Genomic DNA, 25,947 nt, shown 5'->3' on the forward strand with positions numbered 1-25,947 from the left:
ATAATTTCCACCACTATCAATGATGAGTTCTTTAGAAGCGTCTGTACCTAGTACATAGTAGTCCTCCCTTAAATGAGGTTTCGCTTTGGGTGGTTTCAGTTACCTGTGGTCAACTGCAGTCTGAAAACATTACATGGAAAATTCCAGAAAAACACAAACAATGAGTTTTAAATTGTGTACTATTCTGAGTAGCCTGATGAACTCTCCAGACTGACTGCTCTGTCCCACCCGATAGGTGAATCAAACCTTTGTCCAGCATTTACATGCTGCTCCCTTAATCACTTAGTAGCCTGCCGGCTCAGTTATTAGATCAACTATCTGATATTGCAGCATTCCCTGTATTCAAGCAACCCTTATTTTGGTTAATAATGCCCTCAAACCATTTACATAACTTTTATTACAGTATATTGTTGTAATTGTTCTATTTTATCATGTTGTTAATCTCTTACTGTGCCTAATTTATAAATTAAACTTTATCATAGATAGGTATGTATTGGCAAAACAGTTTAGTACCATCTAAGGTTTCAGCCATCCAGCGGGGGTCTTGGAATGTATTTTCCCTCCCCCCATAAGGGGGGACTACTGTAATTCTAATTACTACCATAAATAAACCTCATCGTTATTGCATTAGAAGATAAAGGTAATGAGGAGATTATTATCTGGGTTCCACAGAAGCTGGACTAAAGATGTGAAGCCTGAATAAACAGTGGATTTAAAAACGGTTTCTGACCCCTGAAGGGAATTATTTTTTTGTGTATTCCTTACTCTTGAAAATATGAGGGGAAAACAGTATTTTAGATAATGATGTGTAGGATGATAGCATGCTTGTATGTTCCTGCCGGGGACTTAATGTCCCCAAATATTTATTTTTAAAAATTATCTCTAGCATCAGTAGCCTCGGATTATTACAATCACTCTTTGAAGATCAAGTGATATGAAAGTCACTATACAAGGTGCATTTTTGACACTAGAGGGCACTGGTATTTTTCCTAAATGAAAAGGAAGAAAGAATACACAGGTATTGGGCTTGTTGGTTTTTAGGTGGATTAACAGAAAGTAGCTATGAACTCCATATATTCCTGTAGAAATGATTATAGAGATGTACGAGCTTGTATTTCATCTCGAATCTCAGGCTCAAAGCCAGCTGAGATTGTAAATTTCCTCCATCTTATATTGGGGTTCACAGTTTTTATTACTCTTTGCCCATTACTGAAAGTATTTATATTCATTCTTGTTCCAGAAAGGATTTGGGCAGCCTTCAAGATACATACAGTATAGCACGATAAAAGACATTGAATATAAAATGAGGAAAAGACAGGATAAATATAGGAAATTATATAGAACCAAAGTGAATTTAATCACAAAATATATTCCATCAAACCCAAACACTTCTGGAGATGGGCTGCAAATTTGGCTCTAAACCAATGTGGGAAGAAAGGTAACTTATGGGAGTTTCAGCATCCAAAACAGTATTTCCTAAGCCAGTAATGTAGAAACTCCTTTTTCACTGAAAATAACTTTTTTGCAGATCCCTGGAATTGACTTATTACTATAGATATGCATAAAACTAGGTATTTGTTCCTTATGTTGCTAGCCCTTATACAACTATAAAATAACAAATTTATAGATAGAAAGCCTAGAAACAAAAGTATAATAGGTTACCATTAGCAACATTAATTAAATGTAGCAAATAATGTTTGGCTGAAGTTAAATTACTGCTTGAAATGTGAATATGAAACTGCAAAAAAGGTGGGCGTCTTGTGTAGAAGAAGAAGAAAAGTCTATCTCAGCAAGAACTGTGAGGAATACTTAACATCTTTAAGAGCCAGGTGGAGGAAAAGGCCATCCAAAAGAGAATGAGAAGGACTCTCTGAAGGTAGTAGAAGAATCAGTAGAGCCTGAGGGAAGCCAAAGGATGAGAAAGTTTCCAAAAATGTTTGGAGAGGGCAAGGAAGATGCATCCTGAAAATACTTTGGCAAGTAGAAAGACTTCATGAATGCCCTTTAAGAAGAAGAATTCTATCGGAAATTTGGAGAAAAGAAGGTTGACTGTGAAATGAAGATGAATGATTTATTTAGTAAACATAATTTTTGATGACTGCATAATTGTCCATCATTTGATTGTATTACTTTCATGTGGTTTGTGTTGGTTAGAAATTTGTTTCCTTTTTATTTATTTACTTTTTACTGTTTTAAATAACTGTGACAAACATATTTAGATATACTTTATTGTACTGGTATTAGCCTTCAGGCTTCGGTGTTCCTTAGGCTAGATGCTACAGTTGGATCAAGGAGTGTAAATACTTTTAAGGTGCTTATTAGATCTATCACATCATTTTCTAGGAGGGATATGCCTATCGATACTGTTAAAAGATAAATTAATTTTAATTCAATAATACTAACCAATATAAAAAAAGAAAGAAGGAAAAGCTATTCATTTATTATTTATTTATTTATTTATTTATTTATTTATTTTTAGTATAAATAATACTTATAGAGGACTACAAGCATAGTTCCATTATAATAATAATTGACTTGGCAAGAATCATAAGTATGTGCTCTGATGAAAGCTTTTGAGAAGGATATTTACATAAAATATCTTTTTACAGATAAAATTCTTCTGGAATTAATTTTTTTATTTTAAATTTGAATATTTATTTATTTTTATTTATTTTTATTAAATTTATTGGGGTGACAGTTGTTAATAAAATTACATAGATTTCAGGTGTACGATTCTGTATTACATCATCTATAAATCCCATTGTGTGTTCATCACCCTGAGTCAGTTCTCCTTCCATCACCATATATTGGAATTAATTTGATGTCTGGTCTCAGGTGAGAATTAAAACTGATTCCCCCCACACACACCAAATGGTAGCCAGTTTTCCATGTCTTTTTCACAGAAATTAAACTGTAAGCTAATACAGATATTAGACTGTAAGCTTCTTGAGGACATGGACTGTGTCCTGTTCACAATTTTATCTCTAGTGTCTACTTAACATATTGTTCATCAAATTAGTTACTCAAAAATTTTTGTCAAATGGCTGTTTGGTTTTACCATTGTTAAACAAGGAGGCCCTTAGACTGAGGTGGTTCCAATGCCCTAGTAGTCTTTGTAAGCAAACCAAAACCTAAGCCTGTAATGCCTCAAGGTTATAAATTGGAAACCTGAGAACAACCAATCACAAACAGCCACCTAGGCTTTCCCAAATAAGGCATCTGCTTAAGCTATAGCCAATCAAATAATTTCCTTGCTTTGCTTCTGCCTCTTCTCTATAAAAATCTTTCCCCTAGCTTCTGTCCTGGAGTACTCCTAACCACTTCCAATTTGGAGCTCCCCTATTCAAATGCATTTTTGCCCAAATAAATTCTTAACATTTTAAATATGCCTCAATTTATCTTTTAACGCCATTTATAGAATTTCTATATAATTAGGGTCTTGATTGGGCTAACTATTCTGTTTATATGATCTCTGTGTCTGATTTATATTTTGTTATAAATTTATGAAATGTTAACATCTGGCATCTGGTAGACTACTTATAACGGGACTTTTTTTTTTTTTTTTTTAGACAGGCTTGAGCATATTTATGGGCTGAAGAGGAAGAGTCATTGGAAAAGGAGAGGTGGAAGATATGGTGCAAACTCCCAGGGGAGCTAGGAGAGGTAGACTGGTGCTAGTAGGATTGAGCTGGGGAAGAAGAAGCCCCTTTCTCCCAAGGTTGAGGGCTGTAGGCAGGCCAGGGTAGATGTGGATGCAGGTAAATGTGGTGTTGGTGGTGCTTAGGTTATTAGGGGTCACACTCAATAAACTCCGCTTTTTCACTTACCGTGTTTCCCTGAAAATAAGACGTAGCCGGACAATCAGCTATAATGCATCTTTTGGAGCAAAAATTAATATATAAGACCGTGTCTTTAATATAATATAATATAATACCAGATCTTATATTAATTTTTGCTCCAAAAGACACATTAAAGCTGATTATTCAGCTAGGTCTTATTTCTGGGAAAACAGGTTATGTAGATGAGACTCTCTGCTGAAAATGATAGTCAAGGTAGTGTGTGTCTGTGTGTGTGTGTGTTTGTGCGCGCGCAGTAGCAGTAGTGAGGAATGGAAGAGGAAGCTGACTGCCAACTCATAGGATGATTGCCCAGCTGAGGTGCTGAAGATTTGTACTGGTATCAGCCATCAGGCTTCGGTGTTACTCTCCAGTAGCTAAGAAGACAAACTCAAGGAAAGCTGGGTAGGGATTTGTCAAAACTCTTGAGGAAAAGAGCTTGCAGAATTTAATTAAAATAGCACCTCACTTTTGGTTTAATTTTCTTTCCAATCATTTCTGCCAAGATCCATAATTGTGATCAGCAGATTTTGACATGTTTTCTTCAGCTAATGGCACAACGCTCAACACAGGGCAAAATTATGGATAATTCAGGCTGAGCAAAATGGGGGCTTGGTAACTTTATTTGCACCAGTCTTTGCAATTCAAAATTTGAGTGAAAGATTAGCTATAGAGCTGTCGATGTAAGAAATGTCCACACCTGTAGAGAATTTTTATGAGTTTATTTGAGCCAAACTAATGACAATTGCTGGGAAGCAAAATCTCAATGGATTAAAAAAATGCTTCAGAGAATGGCAGCTTATTTTATACATTAGAATGAAAGGTGGAGATGTAAGGAGAGTTACATAAAATTCATTGGTGGTGGATTAAGAGAGTAGGAGAAAGGAAAGTGGGGGAGAATCTCTGGGATTGGCCTAAAAGTAAAACAGAGACACATACTTCTCTTTTACACTTCTGGTACAGAATAGTAAATAATGAACATTTACAGAACACAAGGGATGTAATGTGGGGAAACAAGATAACCTTGAGGGGTTCTGTGGTCAGGTGGTTTGGTACTGGTGGTTGTGCCCTGAAGGGTCTGGAAAAGATTACTCCTGCATTTCAAAGGTATGTTATTTAGATGCAAAAAGACAACAGGTAGGTTCACTTAACATAGATGTGTCTAGCCTCCAGACCTGCTTTTAGTTAGGAATTTGGAAGTTCCGACCATCCTATGTGGTTACTTTGGGTCTCTGAATTTGTAAGGTCTGTCAGAAGGTCTTCCCTTAGCTTGTTAGGTTTAGCATGTGGCCATTTTTGGTCCAGTCCACAAAACTACCATCACTTACTCTGGGTTAGACACTATGCCAAATGTTTTATGTGCAATGTTTTACTTAATTTTCAAACAACTATCTGTTCAGTGGGTACTATTATTAGGTCCATTTTACAGAAAAGAGGCATGGGCCTAAAGAAGTCAGTAATTTAAGGTCACGTGACTACGTAGGTATTGGCAGAGTCACGCAAGTCTGATAACAAGTCTTCTCTTGATAGAAGTGCTCTGTACCACACAAGTGAATATCACTCTGTAAGAACATTGAGCGTAGTTACACATTATGAGTGCCCACATAATCGAACACATACGGTAACTGCTGTCTGGCACTCACCCATCTGGTGACGCTGCACGCGTGATGCTCACGCGCGCAGTCAGTCTGGTTTCCTGTAGGAAGGCTGAGACAGCCTAACCTCGTCCAAATTGCCTTGGACGACTCTATCTGGGCTGGACTCCCTCTGCCTGAGCATCTGATCCAAGCGTCTCGCGGGAGGGGGAGAAGAGGGCGGAGCGTGTGGCCGGCAAAGTTGCGGATTGGAGGGGAGCAGAAACAGGAGGTGGAGCCTTGGAGGGAAGCAAGAAGCCGCAGCAACCAGGTAAGCAGCTTTGCTGTCTGCGGCAACTGCCAACTGCCTGCGTTCCCCGGTGCTACGATCCGGAGCCGGCTTCTTGTGCCTGAACCAGGTGAAGCTGCGGCTGGGGTGGAGGGGTCTGCAGGGCCCGGGCGGAAGGCGCAGATAAGGGCGGGGGCCTGGCGCGCCGCCGGTTGGGGCGGAGAGTAGGGAAGAAGGCCGGTTTGGGGAGCTCGGGGGGCCAGAGCGCAGGGGAAGGCTGAAGTGAAGGCGAGAGCCAGGGCTCCACAACCGCGGCTGGAGGCCAGGCTGCGACCGAGACTGGGCAACGAAGGGCAGAGAATCTGTGCCTGCAGTTAGCCGGCTCCCCTGATTCCCCCGTTGCCCCTTGTCACGCGAGTGGGTAAGGGAGCCGGGTGGGGCTGTTCCTGAAGAGGTTTCCTTGGAAACATTCGAAGTTCCCTTGTCCCTCCCTCTCTTTCCTGTGGACCTCCGCTTATTTTGGAGGTGCACAGTCCAATTCCTCCTCCCTCTGGTGGAGCAGCTCTCAGTCTGTCACAGATGCGTCCGTAGACTGGAAAAGAAAGTTCACGAGGTGCAGAAACGACAGCAATAGTGGGGTTTCAAATATGTGCATGCCTCCTTAAATGCTTGCCTCTGCTACTTGAGGTTATTCCATTTCTGTCTGTGTTTCAGTCTCTGAGAAGGAGACTTGATTTCCCAATTAGTATTTTTCCCTTTGCTTAAAATGTTCCCAACGAGAGGATGAGACTGGAATGTAATGCATATTTTTAAGGAATTAAGGGTCTTATGTCCATTGTAGAGATTATTGTTCTTAAGACATTCAAGAAATATGAGAAATACTGGAATTCTGTATTAAGCAAATTATCTTTGTTTATTTGCTGTGTGTATATGTTAAATTCTCATATATTCAGTGCATCCTCTGTTGTAAAATTGGTACGATATTGACGGTATAGGTAGTTGTTTGTTTGGTATATTGCACTGTCATATTTCTTATGTATTTGAATCTAATTCCCGATTTATATGAATCTTGTTTGCTGCCACTCCAAAATTCCCACTCTATCAGGATTTTTACAAAAAATAATCTTCAGTGGGTTTGGGGTTGTGACAAAGATTGAGCAGGTTAAATTACTTCCCCTTTTCTTTCTTTTCTCTCTCTCTCTCTCTCTCTCTCTCTCTCTCTCTCTCTCTCTCTCTCTCTCTCTCTCTTCTTGTGTTTTTAAGGCTGCCTCCCATTGCATACTTTGCCTTTTCTTCTTTGGGGAAGAATAATATGCATCACGCTGTGGTTTTCTTTTAGTGTTTCTGTTGGCATGTTGATCAAAAATTGAACAAAAAAATCTTTGTTGATGGGAACATTTCTAGTATTCATCTGTCCTGGATTATTAAATATATTTTGAGTACTTAAAAAAGAAACTAGTTAGAAATGATTCCACTGATATTTGGATTTTTTCATCTGCCAAAATTTTGATATTGGCTGGTAGATCGGGTTTATTTTTTACATTTTAATATCTGATTAGCCTTCAGACTGGCTTAAGCATCAAGATAGTGTGAAGTGGTCTGCATATAATTGCAACTTTCAAATGAGAAGAGGCAAAGTATTGGTGATACACCAGAGATCTTTTGAGGAAGTTAATACTTTTAATTATCAGTTAGGAAAGAGTCCTAGTTTATATCACAGTTATTAAGCTACCAGAGAATAAAATGTTGTAAGGTATTTTTTTCAGGATTCTGGTGTCATGATGTGATTTTTAAGATTAAGTCTATGTAATTGCGTTTATGTTTCAGAGACTACATTTGCGGATTGTTTTCATTGTAATTTTTATCCTCATATCTCCATAGCCTAATAGAAGTTTTAGGTGGGTGGGTGACCCTTAGAAGTAACGCCAAGACTCTTTAGGCAGATTGCTAACTGCTTCTGATGTTACTTGTGTCAAAGTAGAATGCAGGCTGATTTCCGAGGCCTGAGGGTTATTGCCATCACGTTATTCTTTCTCTACAGTGCTCTCCCCCCCCCCCCTTTTACCTTTTGAAGTTTACGTTTGATGAATCTCCAGCTTATTTTCTAACTCTTTACACTGGACTATGGATTGTCATTACACTTTAGAAGGATTGTCGACTACTCTTCCCAATACAAGATTAACATCTTTCTTCCCTCTCTCCTTCCTCTTCTCTCCTCTGTTCCTTCCTCTTCTTCCTCTTTGCCTTCCCCCCTTCTTCCATTCCCGTAAACATTTACTGCCAAATTTTTGTTCAAGTCAGTGGTTTCATTTCAGCTTTGTTTAATTAATTTATTAAGTAAATTATTAATCAGGCAACATCTTGAGTAGTTAGAATTCAGATAGGCTAGGATTGGAGGTCTGTGAAGAGCTACAAAAGTGATTTTGTTCTAAAGAAGAATTCTGGGCTGAAACTTGGAGTTTAGTTACAACTCTACCACTGACCAGTTGTGTGACCCTCAAGAAAGTTGTTTTAGGTTAAGTGTACATTCGGTGCCTCAAAGGTAAAATAAAGTAGTAAGACCAATTCTGTGAGCCTTCCAGGATTTTGTAAAAATTAAATGAGATGGTAGATGTGATTTTGAAAGTGAAAAGAGTTTTATAAGAATATAATGTCCTCTTTGTAAAGTATAAAGTAGATTACACACCATAGCACTTTGATGACTAGAGTTATGATGCATAGTTCATGGTTCCTGTCTTTTATTTGAAGTATTAATCAATATGGCAGAAAATAGACATATGTGCTTTTCTGTAATCTCCATCTGGTGATGTGTTTTCCTTTACTGCTTTGGTTGAATTATGAATTTTGGTTATTAAAAAAAAATGCCCTTTAAGATCTTCATTTTAATGTCTATATGAGTTTAGGCTTACAAGGAGAAAAACCAGGTTCATTTGCCTACAAGGAAGATGATGGGGAACAGCTTGTTGATTTGGGTAGTTCTCAAGGTGTTGAGGCATAGCTTGAGGTAATTTTGAAGGTTATATAGAAGTGTCATTAAGGGATGACTATTTCATTTTCTTTTCTTGGAAATATTTATCTTTTACATTTTTTAAAAGAAAAAATTGAAATAAGTAAAATAAAGCTGTGAGGAATTTATATGCTTGTGTAAAACCAGTTTCCCCCATAATTTTAAAAAGCTATTGAATGTCTTTTTCCAAAAAAAATCTTAAAATGAAAAATATATAAATTATGCAAAGATACATTTTTTCTTTTTACCTGCTCACATTTATGCCTTACGTCCAATTTTTAAAAATAATTTTGATATGTTCTGTAATTTGAGTAGCAATGTTGAAAATTCAATTGGCTCTATAATCATAGTTTTAGGTGATGGAGACTTTCTTATGATCTAGACCTCAGAGTTTTCAAGCTTTAATTTGGAGATTTGTTTGTTCTTTGGTTTTCACAGGTCTGAATTTTCAGAGTCAGATTTTCAGATATTTAGGGATGCTGTTTGGAATTAAGGTTTGGGCTTCCCGAGGAACATATCTTTAGCTTATTCTTTTTTTTTTTAGACTCATGAAATGGCCACAGATGATAAGACTTCCCCAACACCGGACCTTGCCAATGATTTGCCTCGATCTCCTACTAGTCCTTCTCATCTCACACACTTTAAACCTTTGACTCCTGATCAGGACGAACCTCCTTTTAAATCAGCATATAGTTCTTTTGTAAATCTCTTTCGATTTAACAAAGGTAAGACTTATTCTTAAAGATCAGAGAAACTACAGTTTTGATTCTCTGAAATTCTCTTGTTCAGTTTTAATGTCGTGTCTGCAAAAAAGTGAATTATTAACAAAGAGAGCTTTAATTATAGGTGACTGGGGTTTATTGCTTAAGAAAAGAAAGCTAGAGTTTTCACTGTAATTTTATTAATTGTTGGTAACTGAAGATTTGAATTGAAACTAAATGTTAAAAGGAGGACCCTTTTTAAAGTGACCATTTTGCCCCTTTCTTTATATGTTTCAATTTCCTTAAGTTCACAGAATGGACTTTGTTCTTTCAGGGGTTAATGGCCAAAAGATTTTTTTTTTTTTAATTAAAATTTATTGAGGGTGACAGTGGTTAGTAAAATAACACAGGTTTCAAGTGTACAATTCTGTAATACATCATCTATGTATCACATTGTGTGTTTACCACCCAGAATCAGTTCTCCTTCCATCACCATATATTTGATAAAATATTTTAATTAAAGCAATGAAACTAAAAGGATCAGCACACGGGAGAAAAGGTTCGTATTTTTTAAAAATGGAAATTATCAGCAGGTCTGTTGTTGACTTCAACCCTTTAGATAAGGTGTAAATGTAATACTAGCAAGTTAAAAGATACTTTTAAAGTGAGCTCTTTTTAAGTAATATATTCTTCACCTGGAAGAAAAATTAAGAAAACATGGATTACAACTTTTGCTTTATATTTGGCTGTATTTGAAATAGATTAGAAAGTGATCCCCTTTGTTTTAAGAAATTTGGGGTTAGTAGTTTAATTAACTCAGTAGAAATTTTAACTGACATTTATTAGTGATCATGTTTCAAGTTCTGTAAAAACTATTAGTCCATCTTTAAGACAATGATCTTCTTATATTTTTAAAAAGTAAACCTTATTGTTTAGATTAGTTTTAGATTTACAAAAAAACTGAGAAGATAGTATAGAGAGTTCTTATATACCCTGTACCCAGTTTCTCTTATTATTAACATCTTACAGTATTAGGTAAGACAGTGTTCTTCATTCCTCTCTGGGTTAGTAAGATGTAATTGTACATTTTAATAATTATAATAATTGTACATTTATTACAATTAGTGAACCATTATTGATACATTATTATTAACTCAAGCATGTATTTTACTCATCTTTCTTCAGTTTTTACCTAATGTCCTTTTTCTGTTCCAGTATCCTACATTATATTTAGTCATCATGAGAGAACAATTTTTATTTAGCAAATGTTTATTGATCACCTACTATCCACTGGGTACTGTTTTAATAGTGCAAGGGATCTAGTCCATAAACAAAACAGAACCGCCCCCGCCACCCCCCAAAAAAATCTCTGCCTTTATGTGTAGTTTCCATTCTGTTTTCTTTAATGTGCTTAAGGTATTTCCAATGCAAAGTAGAACAAACTGAAGATCACATATACCAAGGATGTGATTATTGGCCTGTAATTTTGCTACCTTTTTTCAATGTTTCAAACCCTCATTTTTAATGATGCATGTTGTGCATATGTTCTTATGTTCTTTCCTGAAAATTTTCACCTATTTCCTTCTCTTTGCTGAACTGTGAGTCTTAGTTTTTCAAATAATGCCAAGCTTTCCTTTGCTACAGAGAGAGCAGAAGGGGTCCAGGGAGAGCAGCCGTCTCTGAGTGGAAGTTGGACCAGCCCTCAGCTCCCTTCACGAGCGCAATCTGTGAGGTCACCTACACCTTATAAGAAACAGCTTAATGAGGAGCTCCAGCGACGATCTTCAACAGTGTTAGGTAAGACAGTGTTCTTCATTCCTCTCTCTCTTAGATTTTTCAGTCACTGTTTCCCAGGGTATTTATTGACTTATTGACTTAACTTTTCTGCTATTTGGAATAGTCAGGTACTCTTCAGAATGAATGAAACTATTACCTAGGTAGTGAAAGAATTTGTAGGTACCTAAAAAAGAGAAATTCTTAAACATTTTTTTATTAAACTTTAATTTAGGCCAGGCAGAGATCTCTTGACTTTTTGTTGATTAATTGCTTGCTTGGCTTTCAGCAGAGAACAGTTTGCAACACCCCCAGGAGAACACAGGTTAGTTTCAGCTTTGTGAATGAACCCTGCGTCTGTCCTTGGGATGGCTAGTGAAATGTGATGTGCATGCTTCTGGCCGCAGAGCTCTCTCGCCTCCGTCAGCCGGCTGCCCCGTGCTCTTGGCCTTTTGTCGTGTTGGGGTGCAAAATGTCAGTGTGGCTGCATAAGCTGAGCTCCTCTTGCCTGTTTGTTCTCCATCCTGGTCTCCTACACAGGTTCAGCTCCTTCATTTTCATGCTTTTCTGATGGGTATAGGCTGGGGATCAGTGTCTGAAGTGAGAGGCTAGATGAAGTGAGTTGTTGATGTTTTATTTTTGTTAGAGTGTTAAACTCAGTGCTGTGGTTTGCCCAACTCAAGGTAATAGAAGAAAGTCAGTGAGAGGAGGCAGAATAGAGGGGAAGGGGTGCAGCCTTGGAAATCAAATGGCCCTGAACACCAGATCCTGTCTTGTCTGCACAGTTTTCCCCATGAGATCTTCAAGTGAAAAATAGGCAGGTGCAGGTAATGGCGGGTGGCAGGAGGATATTTTATTGCTAGCTGGGACTTGGTTCCGAACTGTCTTCTGGGGGGTCAGAAGGAGGAGGATAAATCACGCAGAAGAAGGGTTTCTCTCTAAGGACTGGAACAGAGCTGGCTGCATCACCTCTGCAGGTTTCCTAGGGCAGTGGGCCTCAGCTTGGGTTATGTCAGCCATTTGGAAGGAAGAATCAGAAGGTGGGAAGGGGGAGAGGGAGAAAGGAGCTCTCCTTTTACTCTAAGGGATGGAAGGAAGAGACCATCCCCACTTTAACTTTTAGCCTCAGTGAACTCTCCTTAGCTTTTTAACCTGACCCGTGGCAATTCTCCTGTTTTTGTTGAGGGAGCTCTTCTGACTAAATCCTGTGCTGAATTAAGATTAATCTAATCTTGTAGGGGTTACACATTGACAGCCTACTAAAGCTTGCTTTGGTGTTTTGATAAATTAGACTTTAAGTATCACTGAGTGGAGCTTGTAGTGTCTGGTTTGCTGCAGCCCCCACCATGCCTTACTGTGTTTTATCAAGTTCACTTGATTCTTTGATTCGACCTTAGCTGCGAGAGGCCCAGAAACCTGCGACTATTTGACCAATCAAGTTCTTTTTCCTACTAAAAGGCCGTAATTCCACAATTTGCTAGTTTTGTGACCTTAGGAAAGTCATTTAATTTACTGATATCTGTTTTATAAGAGAAGCAGCTAAGATAGCTTGTCTAAGGGCAGACGGAGTGCTGGACCAGATTTTCTCTGAAGGCTCTTACATCTTTATCTGAGATCTCTGATTCTGTTGGTTTCAGGAATAGTCTTGCTCCTCCTTTTCCAATGGTTGATGCTATTAATACTCTCCTATATTCCTAACTGGCTAACTGCAAGGGGCTTCACAATTAATTGTGAAGTAGAACCATTAGGATTCTAACAGCTTCCTTTGTCTCTTTTTTCCATTCATAAATCATGGGGAGTTGCTTTGTATTGTGATACTCAAGAAAATTTGGTCATTCTAATTCTCATTTAGTTTTATTCCAGTAACAACACAGGTATCTGCTGAAATTAGGACATTACTATTCGTAAAAAGATAGTTTTCTAACATAGGTGCTGTTTAGATCGTTATTTCTGTAATTAAATTATCTTGGGAAGTTCTTTGTCAATTTATATTTAGATACCAACCTCTTTTTTTCCCACGCAACCCAAACAAAGCACACCTAAAACAAATCTAGCAAACAGGTGAGTTTGAGAAAGATGTAGGTGGGCTATTTTCCATCTTGCTTTGCCGTAGGTTATTAGGTTGATGAGGTTAAACGAATAGGGAAGTTCATTTTTTTTGTCCGTTTCATCCTCAGGTATTATAACTGCTGGAGCCAGGAATAGGTAGAAACTTCAGTAGTAATCTTGCTCTAAAACAAGGAAATGATATATGACAGCTTTGGCAGGCACACCCCCTTCCGACCACAAAGCTGGAATTTGGGCTTGTTTTATTATTGTTAGGACTGGACTCAGTTATTGCTGTTTTAAGTGTCAGTGACCCTTCCAGTTTGGAGCTGTAGGGGTGAAGAGGTAGCTGGAAAGGTGGGATTGGAGTTCTAGCGATTCTTTGGCAGTTTTAATCTCCATGGACATTGCTGAAGAAAGAAACTCTGTGGGTAAATGACCATCCTGGACGTGCTGAAGTCTGTCAGACTCCTTGGGGACTGGGCTATAAATTCCTTTGCGATTCTCTGCTGCATGAGACATTGATATGTGGTCTGCAGACTGGACTGTTCAACCCTGCTGCTGACTGCTTGACTCTAGAGACTAGGCTAGGTTAACTCACTGGGATTGCTTTTTCTTCTGCTAAATTTCTAGCAGATATTTATTATGTCTTGGGACCAAAGGGCCCAAGAAATCATTAATGAATTTGGGGTCATTTAACCAATCCTCCCGTCCCAGGCGTCAAAATCATCTGTGGTCTCACACGGTGCTTGTCTTAGGTAACCCTTACTTGCTTGTGAAGTAGTGTTTTACATGGTAATAAGAAACACTTTCAACAACCTTTTACCTTCATAAAGACTAGTTTTAACTCTCGATTCATACCACTCTTTGGGAGAACATAAATGTGTACTAACGATAAGAGGCACTGCGCATCACATGTGTACATTGTTTTGCACAGATACTGGAGAACACTAACAGGTTGCTTTTTATTTTTTTATTTTTGGCAAATCTGACTCAGAAACAAGAAGGAAAGCAGAACCTACCTTTGGAGGTCATGACCCTCGTACAGCTGTTCAGCTTCGAAGCCTCAGTACAGTATTAAAACGCCTCAAGGAAATCATGGAGGGGAAAAGCCAGGTACTGTGTAAGGGCTTTAGAAGATTACATATTAATCAGTTATACCAGCCTCAGGCCATATTCACTGAAAATGGCATAATGTCCTTGAAAGAAAGTTCAGTTAGTACTTTCTCCAGCTACGAACACCGTAATTTTACACATAGGTACTTCATTTTAATTGATCAATTTTTTTCCCCTTTATAGTCAGTGGTTTTCATGTCCTGTTGAAGAAGTATTTAGCCCCAGGTCAGTAAATATTCTTCCATGGTTTCTTCAGGGAGCTTTATTATTTGTGTGACATTTAAGGGTCAAGCCTCCTTTTTTTTTCATGGCTGTCCCGTTGGACTCAGCTCCTTTTTGTTTTGGACAAACGATCCTTCACTGATTGCATTGTAAACCTTGACCTAAGTCCATATATGTGTGTGAGGGTGTGCCAGGGCTCTCTTCTGTTCCATAGCTTCAGTTTTTTCTATCCTCAAACTGGTTCTCTAACATTATTGTAGCTTTAGAATAAGTCTTGACGGCTGGTAATGTAAGTCCTTCAACTTTTTTTCTTCAAGAATGTCTTGGTCATTTTGGCCCTTTGCATTTCATTAGTTTTAGAAGTGGCTTGTCACTCTGCGAAGGAAACCCTCTAGGATTTTCACTAGCATTGCCTTTGCCATTGTGACTTAGTAATTGGTATTTTCAAGAAGCCTTCACATATTTTTATTGTTACAGGATAGTGACCTAAAGCAGTACTGGATGCCAGACAGCCAATGTAAAGAGTGCTATGACTGTAGTGAGAAATTTACAACCTTTAGGCGTAGACACCATTGTCGACTGTGTGGGCAGATTTTCTGCAGTCGTTGCTGTAACCAAGAAATCCCGGGAAAATTTATGGGCTATACAGGTAAATGCATTTTATTGACACTTTTAAATTGTTAAAGGTCATAACTGTAAAATAGTTATAATACAGGACTGATGTCAAGCCAGTTTTTATTTTGGGCTTTACATGCGAACCATGGGAGGCCACAGGAGAGGGGGATGCAGCATTGCTTTTAAGACTTTATAGTCGAATAATAACTAGACAGGGATAGATATGCATATATGAGTAAAAGAGAGTGTATTGTAGATGCTGTCAAAACATCCTAGGGACGTTAACATGTATTAGACAAGGTGGAGAGAGTAGATGACTAGTTTATATTACTATGTGAGTTTCACTTTACAAAATCCAGATCTTCCTTGAGTTGTATGATACTGTGCTTTAGCAAACTGCATCTTGCATTCTTCCGTAAATTCTAGCAATACAGAAATTTTAAATTATTTATTGAAGCAGAGAAAAACTAAACAATGGTGTTTGGATTTATACAGTGATTTGGGAGCGGAAAGTGGGTAGAAGTTACAAAAAAAAAAAAAAAACATTCTTAGACTCTCTCATGTTATTTTTATTATCATGCAGATTTTCCTTTTGGCCTTATTCACTATTTTTTTTCCCACTGAAACTGCTACAGAATTCAGAACTGAATTAGTCTTTTATCCGGATTATGGCTACAACCCTTGAAAAGATATTTTTACCGTTAGTTTTTTTCTACCTCCAATTTTTCATGCTCTAGTCGGTATTCATTGTTAAATGCTAATTTGATCATGTCGGGGGTATTCCCCTGCCTAAAACCCTTTCAGAGCTCCTATTACTCTTAGGATAAAATCCTGTCTTACTAATATGGTTTTTGTGTTAGTTTTCTAGGGTTGCCATAGCAAAATATTACAAACTAAGCAAAATGTTAATTTTGCTTAAAATACATGCATAGTTTAATAAAACAGTACTTTATAATAGTAGTCTTAAAATGAAAAAATAAAATGAAACAAATAAATTATACTTGATCGTAATTGTGACAAAAACACAGTACAGTTGACTTTAAGAAATCTTTTGTTCCACATCACATCAGTTTTCTAATTTTAATTGTAGAAAATTTAAGTTTGAAATGTTAAATAAAATGTAAGGTTTAATTGTCTTACCTCTTTTTTTAGTACACTAAAATGTTACAGAATCACACAAATACTTGATACAGAAAAACAGGGTAGAAATGACAACTTATATTTGGGCAGAACTGGAATAAAATTACAGCATTTAAAAGTATTAAATATAAATAACCATGTTGTTTGTCCTTCCAAGAATATTTCATTTTCATCCTAACTTTCACTGCAAGAATTTCCTTAATTTACCCCCCATATTTCATATTGTCTGTAAGCCCATTTTGTCAGTTTGTTTTTAAAACAGTTCCCCCTTGTGGAGGCAACTCTTCATGGCTCCATAATGAAGACCCAAATAACATTTTTCCTCCTTCCTTTTTGTCTTTGTGTTGGATTATTTACTCTTATTTAAATTTTTTTGAATCTTGTGTCCCTTATTTCACTTTTAGAATCTTGAAAAACCAGTTTTCTAGTATAATTAGTTTTCTAGTATGATCAGTTTTCTAATACAATTGAGTCATATTTTCTTGTTATAAAATTTGAGGTAATTTATATAGTTGGATGATAGTTTTAAAAGTATATAACTGAGCTAACAAAATTATTTAACTTTTTAAAAATGTTTTTTGGTAGTCTTTACTTGAAGACATTTGCGTGTTATTAGATTAACTATTAACCCAAAGATTTAATACGTTTTGTTAGGTAATATGTTATTATTATCTTTTACTTAGTTTTTTTTTTTTTTTCCCTTTCTAGGGGACCTCCGAGCTTGTACATACTGTAGAAAAATAGCCTTAAGTTATGCTCATTCCACAGACAGTAATTCCATTGGGGAAGACTTGAGTGCTCTTTCAGATTCTGCTTCCTCTGTGTCTGTACTTGATCCAAGTGAACCCCGAACACCTGTTGGGAGTAGAAAAGCCAGTCGCAACATATTTTTAGAGGATGATTTTGCTTGGCAAAGGTACTGTCACTTAAATATAGTTTATATTTGGGAGATACTAGTTGTCTTGTGACCTATGAGTGCTTTTAGTTAACTTTTACCTTCTTGAATTGTTTCCTAACAATTCCCCATTTTCTCCTCTTTCTTCGAGTTGCCTCCAGAAGGATCACAGAATATGTTTATGGACAGAGATTATATTGACTAATTAAAATGTAAGCACTACAAGAGGAGAGACTTTATATCTTCCTTATTCACTGTTCTATCCCTGACACCAAGAACAGCGTATGACCTATATATGATCTTGATAATATTTATTGAATAGGCAATATAAGTTATTGATTAATAATTGCTAATGTAGCCTTCTTAGAGGAGAATGCTTATAAGATTTGTATTCATAATATTTACAAATGAAATAGATTTTTTTCCCTTCCTAAGGAACAGTTCATGTTTTTGCATATGTCTAAATATGCTATACTCACTGGTAGTGGAGGATGTTACTAACTTTTTCTTGGAAGTTACCCAGAATTGTTTGAATTAGAATCCTAGATTCATCAGTTTCTGATTGTTTTCTTTAGCTAAATTATTTTCTTATGCATATTTCTTATGCATATTTTCTGGCCATGTTAAAGAGCTTAGAGTTTTAATTCACATCTTTCTGATTAGTTCTTATGTCAATTACCCTTTAAGGGAGTGAGGAATTTGTATGTAACCAAAGAATTTAAACAGAAGTAAAAAATGAATGAATTATAGCTACATTCCATGTGTATAACTCTCAGGGACATAATGTAGAGTAGGAAGGAAAGTCACATTCATCTCTAGTGATTATTCTATTTATATAAAGTTCAAAAATATACAGAAAAAAACACACTAGTGTTTGTCTAGTGATACAAACATGGTATGCATACTTAAAGAAAAGGAAGAAACTGATAAATATGAAATTGTAGTTTCATTGAGGTAAGCGAGGGGAATGGGGTTGGGTAGGGGAACACAGGTACTTCAGAGTCTTTTAAATTGCTCATTGGGTGCATTGGGGTTTGGGACATCATGATTCTTTATATGTTACATGTATTTTATACATTTTAAAGGTTGATTCTTCATTTAATAAAACAAAGTATATGGATTCTTCAGTTCTTGCTTACTTTAGTTAGTAATGCCTTTCTGTTGTACCTGGCGCTGTTGTGTGAGACCAGAATTGGCACATGTGATTTAATAAAACAGACTGGGTTTGAAAGCTTCCTTAGAGAGATGTAGGATAGATGTCAGAGGGAATTGCTAATTGGTTAATGCTCACTCTCTTTTAGTCATCGTATCTCTGTCGTAGGTACCACTTTCTCCTTTGGACAGATGTAGGTGTGGTTCAGAGAGATTAAGTAATGTCCCCAAGGTCACACAGCTAGTAAGAGGTAGGGCCTGCCCTTGCACTTAGGTTTGTCTGACTCTGCATTGCTATTCCAGTGGGTTATAGGGACTGAGAATATTTTAACTCAGGATTTACTCCCCAAATTACTTCAACCTTGTGTATATCATGTGAAAAGGAGTTCTATAGGTATCTATCCAACCAATATTATTTTAATGGCATTCCATATACTTAATAAACTCTGTTTAATCAATCTTTTGGCATTTGATGTACTTAAGATAAAAAAACACACTGTTTCAACCTTAATTAAAGGAAGAAAACAAAAATGACCCACGATCTCATTATTGCAGAGGAAAACAATCTGCTTTTAAATCTTAAAGCATTTCATTGAAATTGGATTTACTTGTTACTGTCCCAAGTCATCTCAGTATTTTTCTTTTTTGTTTGTAGTTTGGTTCATCCAGACTCCTCAAGTACTGCTCTTTCAACAAGACTTGTATCTGTTCAAGAGGATGCTGGGAAATCTCCTGCTCGAAATAGGTAAACTGCCAAATGAAAACACTGTATTCTGTGTCTGTTTTTCTTTCTTTTTAGAGTAATGAGAAGAACAGACACATAAAAATGGAGGGGAGTGATTGTTACACACTTTCTGAGCTTTAAAAGCTGAATGAAACTGTCATTTCCCTTTTGCTAGTCAGCTTTTGCTTACACCATCTGAGTGGCTCTTTTCCACTGTTCTCAACTGGCTTGAGATCTTGGAACCTATACTTTCCTCTGCTAGCTTAGCAGATGAACTTACTTTCTATTATGTAGCAAACAGGAGATAACATAAGGGGACTTCCTCACTCTTAACACCACTCACCAACTTGATTACATTTGGAGTGCATCCTTCTCTACACCTCTTGACCAAGGTTTATTCTCCATCTGGATCTGATCCCTTCTCATTTTTTGTTAGGTATCCTATTGATGTTCCCCATCGTTCACCTCTCTCTCTGCTGACTCTTTAACATCAGCATTGACAAACTTAAGTCACCTATTAAAAACAAACAAAAATCCCTCCTTTGTGTTTCACCGCTAGTTACCTTTTTCTCAGTTGTTGCTTTTTTTTTTTGCCGCCCCCCCCAGTTGTTTCTTTCTTAGCTAAATTCTTTGAAATAGTTGCCTATAACCATTCTACACATGTTCATGTCCTTCTTTTTCAGTTTACTAGCTCTTACTAACATGCACACTTCCCCACTGAAAATGCTTTCATTTTACAAGTTTAAGTGGTGAATATGTCATTGTAAACCTCAAGAACTACATATCTGAATTATGATGGTTTAATGTACTTTCAACTTATTCTTTCAACAAGTATTGTTAAGTACCTACAAACTAGGTATATGGAATAAAGCAGTGAATTAAATAGACAAAAATTTAAAACACCAAAAAACATAGGGAACAGGGATGGAGAGTAGAATTTTAAATAGTGTGCTCAGTGAAGCCCTCACTGCGAAGGTGACATTTGGGCAAAGACTTGAGGGTGTGAGGGAATAGCCACGTCTGCACTTTGTAGAAGAGTGTAGCAAGAAAAACAGGGAATAACAAATTCCTGAGTTATTAGGTTGGTGCAAAAGTAATTGTGGTTTAAAAGGTTAAAAATAATTGCAAAAAACACAATTACTTTTGCACCAACCTGCTATAAAATTGGGTGTTGTCATCATGTGGATGGTATTTAAAGCTATGAAACTGGAGATTGTCAAAAGGATTGTGGAAAGTGAGGAAATAAGGACCAAGATTGGAGAAATAAAGAGGAACTAAGAACAGGAGCCTGAGAAGGAGAGCCTGAGAAGGTGAGAGGAAAACCAGGAGAGTGTGTTGTCTTAGTAGCCAAGTGATGTCAGTTTTTCAAGGAATGGGGAGTTATCTTGCTGATATGTCAAGTGAGATGAGTGAAAACTGACCACTGGATTTAACAATGTTGCTAACCTTGATAGGCAATTTCCATGGGTTGTTTGGGGTTCAGGAGAGAATGGAAGAATTGGAGAGAGGAGTTTTGATACGGTGAAGGAGGGAAATGCAGCATAGGCGTGTGGAGTTGAGACGTTTTTAAAAGATGAGACAAATTACAGTATTCCTGTTGGCATGTGCACAAATGTAGAGATTGCTGTGCCAATTTACAGTATGTCTTTGTGTGTTTTGAATTAATGCTAAGATTGATGTAAGTCTTTAGGAAAAATGTAATTTAGTCAGTGAGTACTATCTCTAAGAAAAATTTTAGTCAGCACTCTTACAGTAGTAGGCTAATTAAAATATTTGACAATGAAATTGACTAATTTTTTTTTTTTTAAATTCTTGTTGCCACTATATCAGAAGATGTGTAGGGGTGGTTAGAATGTTAGACAGAGAAGTAGAATGGCTAATGCTCACCTTGGAAGATATTTTAATTAGTTGAATAAGATATAGTGGTAACTTCACTAAAAGAATATGCCAAGAAACGAGTAACTGATTATTTCAAAAATTTTGCTTATAGACTATTATTTATTTGATATCAGTGGTTTCTCATGAACCATTAAAAAAGACTTTTTGCTAAGCCTGTTACAGCCTATGAGTAATTTCTTAAATTTTAAAAGTATCTTCCTGCTGAGGAAAGCATCGTTTTTCAAGTGAGACCTGGTTTTGAATGACAGACAGCCCTATTATTTATTAGCTGAATTATCTTAGACAAATGATTTCATCTCTGATTCTTGATTTCCTTATCTGTAGAATGGATCTAGTAGTATTGACTCCATGGATGCTGTGAGGATTAAATGAGGGAAGATCTGTACATTGCCCTACTGAATGAGTTTATAGTGTCTGGCACATTGTAGATACTTCTGCCTTTTATCCTTTATATAGAAGCTAAAACTGGGTTTTATTTTTTCAAGGTAGAAGCTAACTAAATTTCTAGCTAAAATTTTTGTGCATATAAAAGTTTGCTTGGTGCTATTGATATTCTCTTCACAAGTCATTTATTTGGTAACTTTGGCAAGAGGCACTATTAAGGATATCATGTAAATACTCACACAGCGAGAGAGGAAACAGATTTTCTCCAGTTGTTTGTTGATCAAATGAAAAATATAATAATGATTGAGGACAATATTTTTAATGTATGTCTACTAATGAGAAGAAAGGAATTCTTTTTGGGGGGATAATATTTTGCTTAGTTTGGGTTCAAAGTGAGTGTTTCTGTCATCAGAACATTAGAGATGTTCAACTGAAAACAGTCTTAGTTCACTGGTTATGCAAAAACCATTTAACCAGTGGGCCGTGGTTTCCTGTCCCTGATCTGTAAGATTATTTCTGCATTTACATTGTGATTGTTCATATTTGTCACTTAAAAAGAATACTAATTTTCAGCATTTAGCAAGGAGTTTTTATCTATTTCCTTTGAAATATTACTGTTATATGAACTACATCTATAATTGTTTTCCTGTAATCTTTCTATAACAATTTTGTTTTAAACTTATTTTGAAATAATTTCAGACTAACACAGAAGTTGGAAGTATAGTACAGAGAATTTCTGGATACTCTTCTCCCAATACTATCATACATAATGTCATAACTACTGTTAAATATACCTTAACATTGACAAATAAGCATTTATTTAAAAATGAATTGTCACTGTAGCTGTTTATTGATGAAGAATTTACAACTGTGTTTTCATTTTTTGTTTTTATTTCCAGATCAGCCAGCATTACTAACCTGTCGCTGGATCGATCTGGTTCTCCCATGGTATCTTCATATGAGACATCTGTCAGTCCCCAGGCTAACCGAACATATGTTAGGACAGAGACCACTGAAGATGAACGCAAAATTCTTCTGGTACTGCTCCCGTATCTTTGAGCCATTGCTAGTTTTGAGCATAAAGAATGTTTATCTCACTGATTTCCTTTTTAAAGAAACATACAAATGAAATAGCCAGTTAGCATATGAATTAAATAGAGGAAATAATTAGCTTAAGTTTTTATTAGGATCACCTAAGCAATTGGTCATGCATTTCATACTCATATTGCCTTAATATTTTCTTGACCCCTTTCACCTCTGGCAGGATCAGAATTCAGGTGCCTACTAATAAACGAGCTTAAGTTTTAGTTAGGTCCCAGATTGCTGTTTAAGCTTTAGAACATATTTCTCATACCCATCGAATACTTTTCAGACAGTTAGTACTATATGTTTATGTGAGATGATAATCAGTTGTTTATTGAATTTATCTAAGTGTACAATACTGTGTTCAGTCAAAGAAATGGAAGATACGGCTTTTGTCCTCAAGCTTGCAATTCAGAAAGTAGAAATGAGGTTGATGGGCAAGTCATTAATAGTAAAAGAAGTAATACTTTAATTATAAAAAATAGAAAGATCGTTAGTTGTGAGGGAATTAGGAAAGGTTTTGAAGTGAAAGACTTGGAGTGGACCTTGAAGTGTGGAATAGATTTGGGTCAGCAGTGAGGAAAGCAAACCTTATTTAAAAGTGTGAGGAAAGGGATAGTGGTGAGCATAAGCGTGGCGTTTTTCATGGACTGTAGTAGGGTTTATTAATTGGGAGAGAGATTATGTTGGAATCTGTGGGCAATGAGAATGGGAAGTTATTTGGAGCTACCTGGTGGAAGGTGGTGAATTCACTCTTTACAAGTTTAGATATGGACCTGTAGGCCCTGAGTAATGTTGGAAGTTTTTGGAGAAGGGAATAATTCACGGAAGGCCTTTCTTTAGGAAAATTCACTCGGAAAAAAAATAAATTCACCTGACAATTGGGTGTAGGTGAGAATGGTGAGAATCTGGTGGAGCAAAGCCTACTAGAAACATTTACTGTAGATGAGTGTTGTCTGTTCAGTCTCTCCCCCTTCCCCCATCTCCAAAGAGGAGTATGAAATTTTATAATTAGATAACTAAGAGACTGATAATATGTGCCACTGACTGAAAAAAATTATTTGGGATAGTTGGTTTTCAAGAGAAAAGGTTAGGTTTGGAATTAGATGAGCTGAGTTCAAGCTGTTCCCCATGCATGTGTCATTTCTATTAAATTGTATAAGTTAGCTACGACAAAGACATCTGAATTGAATTCTTTGTGTGAATCTGCAAGTCACAAGAAAGAATCCAAAAAGGTATACAGCGTCCTTCTCAGGAGTAATTGCTTGTAATTTCAGGACAGTGTTCAGTTAAAGGACCTGTGGAAAAAAATCTGCCATCACAGCAGTGGAATGGAGTTTCAGGATCACCGCTACTGGCTGAGAACGCATCCCAACTGCATCGTAGGAAAGGAATTAGTCAACTGGTTAATTCGAAATGGACACATTACTACAAGGTAATGTGATCTTAAGAAAGACTTTCTGGTATTATTTAGTAATTTATTTTTAATGTGAATATAGCATTGTACATATAAGGGGAGCCAGGTTCTTCGTGAGTAGGGTGCTTTTGTTTTCTGCATTTGGTGTTTGGGGTGCTAATTAATCAGCCCTCCTCCCTTCTGGGCTTTAACCACTAGAGAATAGAGGCAAGGAGCCAAATGGGGTCACAATTACCTAATTTATTAAGAGCAGAAGTGTATAGTAATTCCCAAAACACTGAGCTCTGTAGTTAAGCAGGATTGGGGAACGTAGGTAGGCCCGAAGACAACACTGGTTTCTGCCACTGTTCCCTAATCTGGACATTGCAACCTGTCCTGAGAATTGGGTTCATGAGCCACACCTGGAGTGTCCTAGTGAGAGTTGTTAAAATATCACAAATAATTTGTAAAAAAGAGAGACAGCTCCTGTTGCCTTTCAAGGTAACATGTTCCCGAGCTTTTCTACTTGTTTAGGTTAGTGACTCCTCTCATGGGAACAAACAAGTATGTAGGAAGAGAGAGAAACAGCTTTAAGTAGTGAAGCCTTACATTTCAGTTTTGAGTGTCTCTTTTTAGCTTTGTGCTTTTAGTCAAGTTACTCAATTTCTTTGAGACTTGGACCTCTCAGTTCCAATATGAGGAAAATATATAGTTTTTTGAGAAGAAGCTGTGAGGATGAAATAACATCGCTAAAGTGCTTTATAGGTTGCGAAATGCCATATAAATGCAATGTGTTAATATGTGTCTTATTTCATGGATCTACATACCGTGTTTCCCCAAAAATAAGACCTAGCCAGACAGTCAGCTCTAATGCGTCTTTTGGAGCAAAAATTAATATAAGACCCAGGCTTATATTACATTGTATTGTATTATATTATATTGTATTATATTATATTATATTGTATTATGTTATATTAGACCTGGTCTTATATTATAGTAAAATAAGACCAGGGCTTTATATTGATTTTTGCTCCAAAAGACTCATTAGAGCTGATTGTCTGGCTATGTCTTAATTTTGGGGAAACACAGTATATACATTTTATACCTGTATCTGTAATATTTGGTATTGTCTTCTTGTCAAGACTGTAAGCTCCTTGAGGGCAGGAGCCAGGATATTCTCAATATTTGTTTTAAGTACGGGGCATGCATGCCTTGAGTACTTCAGAAATGCAGGAATTAGGTTTTGTTAGGACTGACTTACGAATAGGTTCTTTACTATGGTACCTCGAAAAATCTTTTAATTTGGCTTCAAGTCTCTCTTGTTTTATCCCTCACCTATCCAAGGACAATTTGAAATTCCAACTCTGATGAGGACGGGGAAAAAAAAAATTAGTTTGTGTCTCGTCTTGTACCTGTAAAATTATTCCAACTGCATTGTAAAAGTTTTCATTTTTGTTGGTCTTGATTCAGGGCGCAAGCTATAGCAATTGGACAAGCGATGGTCGATGGACGTTGGCTAGATTGTGTCAGCCATCATGATCAGCTTTTCCGGGATGAGTATGCGCTGTACCGACCACTGCAGGTAGTTCTCAGTGTCACCGCTAATGAGCATGTAGCGAGCTTGTTGTGGTCTTTCTTCATCTGTGGAAATAAAAAGTACTTGAATTACTCAAAGATACGTGTGTCTAACATGTTTACCTTGCTGTTTGAGGAAAGTTAAAGCATTTTTACTTGGTAGGTAGTAATGGTGGAAAACCTATCAGATTCAAACATTCAGTTGGTGTGGCGTTTCTTAAGTTTGGCCTTGTGGTGTTATAGTCTGTCATTTACCTTCAGTGGGTTTCAGATTTACTGTGTCTGTTTTTAGGACTGAGATAGAGCATACATAACAAAATGATTGAAAAAATTTCATGTCACCGTTGCAATAGGTATTGACTCATTAGCAGTATTACGTTGTATAGCAGTGGTAAAAGTGAATATTCTTTTTTTTCAACTTTAGTTAGGGAAGTGGAAATTATTGAAAGATAGAACTTTCTAAAAAGATATACTTTTCCTTTTGGTTTATGTTAATTTGATATATACATGTATATATATA

General features: G+C 36.7%; 1 protein-coding gene across 7 annotated transcripts in view; it reads left to right on the forward strand.

Moving 5' to 3' along the window:
* The first annotated feature begins 5,640 nt into the window (after positions 1–5,640).
* Positions 5,641–25,947, forward strand: part of PIKFYVE (phosphoinositide kinase, FYVE-type zinc finger containing) — a 69,399-nt gene continuing 49,092 nt past the window's right edge. For 2 of the 7 annotated variants that reach the window (XM_019726946.3, XM_019726951.3), the window contains exons 1-11: positions 5,692–5,829; positions 9,251–9,431; positions 11,052–11,204; positions 11,470–11,505; positions 14,224–14,342; positions 15,042–15,213; positions 17,028–17,235; positions 19,022–19,111; positions 22,273–22,411; positions 23,734–23,891; positions 25,323–25,434. In XM_019726946.3, the coding sequence (XP_019582505.3) occupies positions 9,260–9,431; positions 11,052–11,204; positions 11,470–11,505; positions 14,224–14,342; positions 15,042–15,213; positions 17,028–17,235; positions 19,022–19,111; positions 22,273–22,411; positions 23,734–23,891; positions 25,323–25,434 (1,359 nt within the window). In that variant the 5' untranslated portion in view covers positions 5,692–5,829; positions 9,251–9,259. Of the gene's footprint in view, positions 5,830–5,986; positions 6,121–9,250; positions 9,432–11,051; positions 11,205–11,469; positions 11,506–14,223; positions 14,343–15,041; positions 15,214–17,027; positions 17,236–19,021; positions 19,112–22,272; positions 22,412–23,733; positions 23,892–25,322; positions 25,435–25,947 lie in introns of those variants that run through there. The other 5 variants (XM_019726949.3, XM_019726952.3, XM_019726947.3 and 2 more) reach the window with 4 other exon arrangements.

This window comes from Rhinolophus sinicus, chromosome 17 (assembly GCF_057876585.1).
Source record: "Rhinolophus sinicus isolate RSI-liver-muscle chromosome 17, RSI-T2T, whole genome shotgun sequence".
NCBI classification, from domain to species: Eukaryota; Metazoa; Chordata; class Mammalia; order Chiroptera; family Rhinolophidae; genus Rhinolophus; species Rhinolophus sinicus.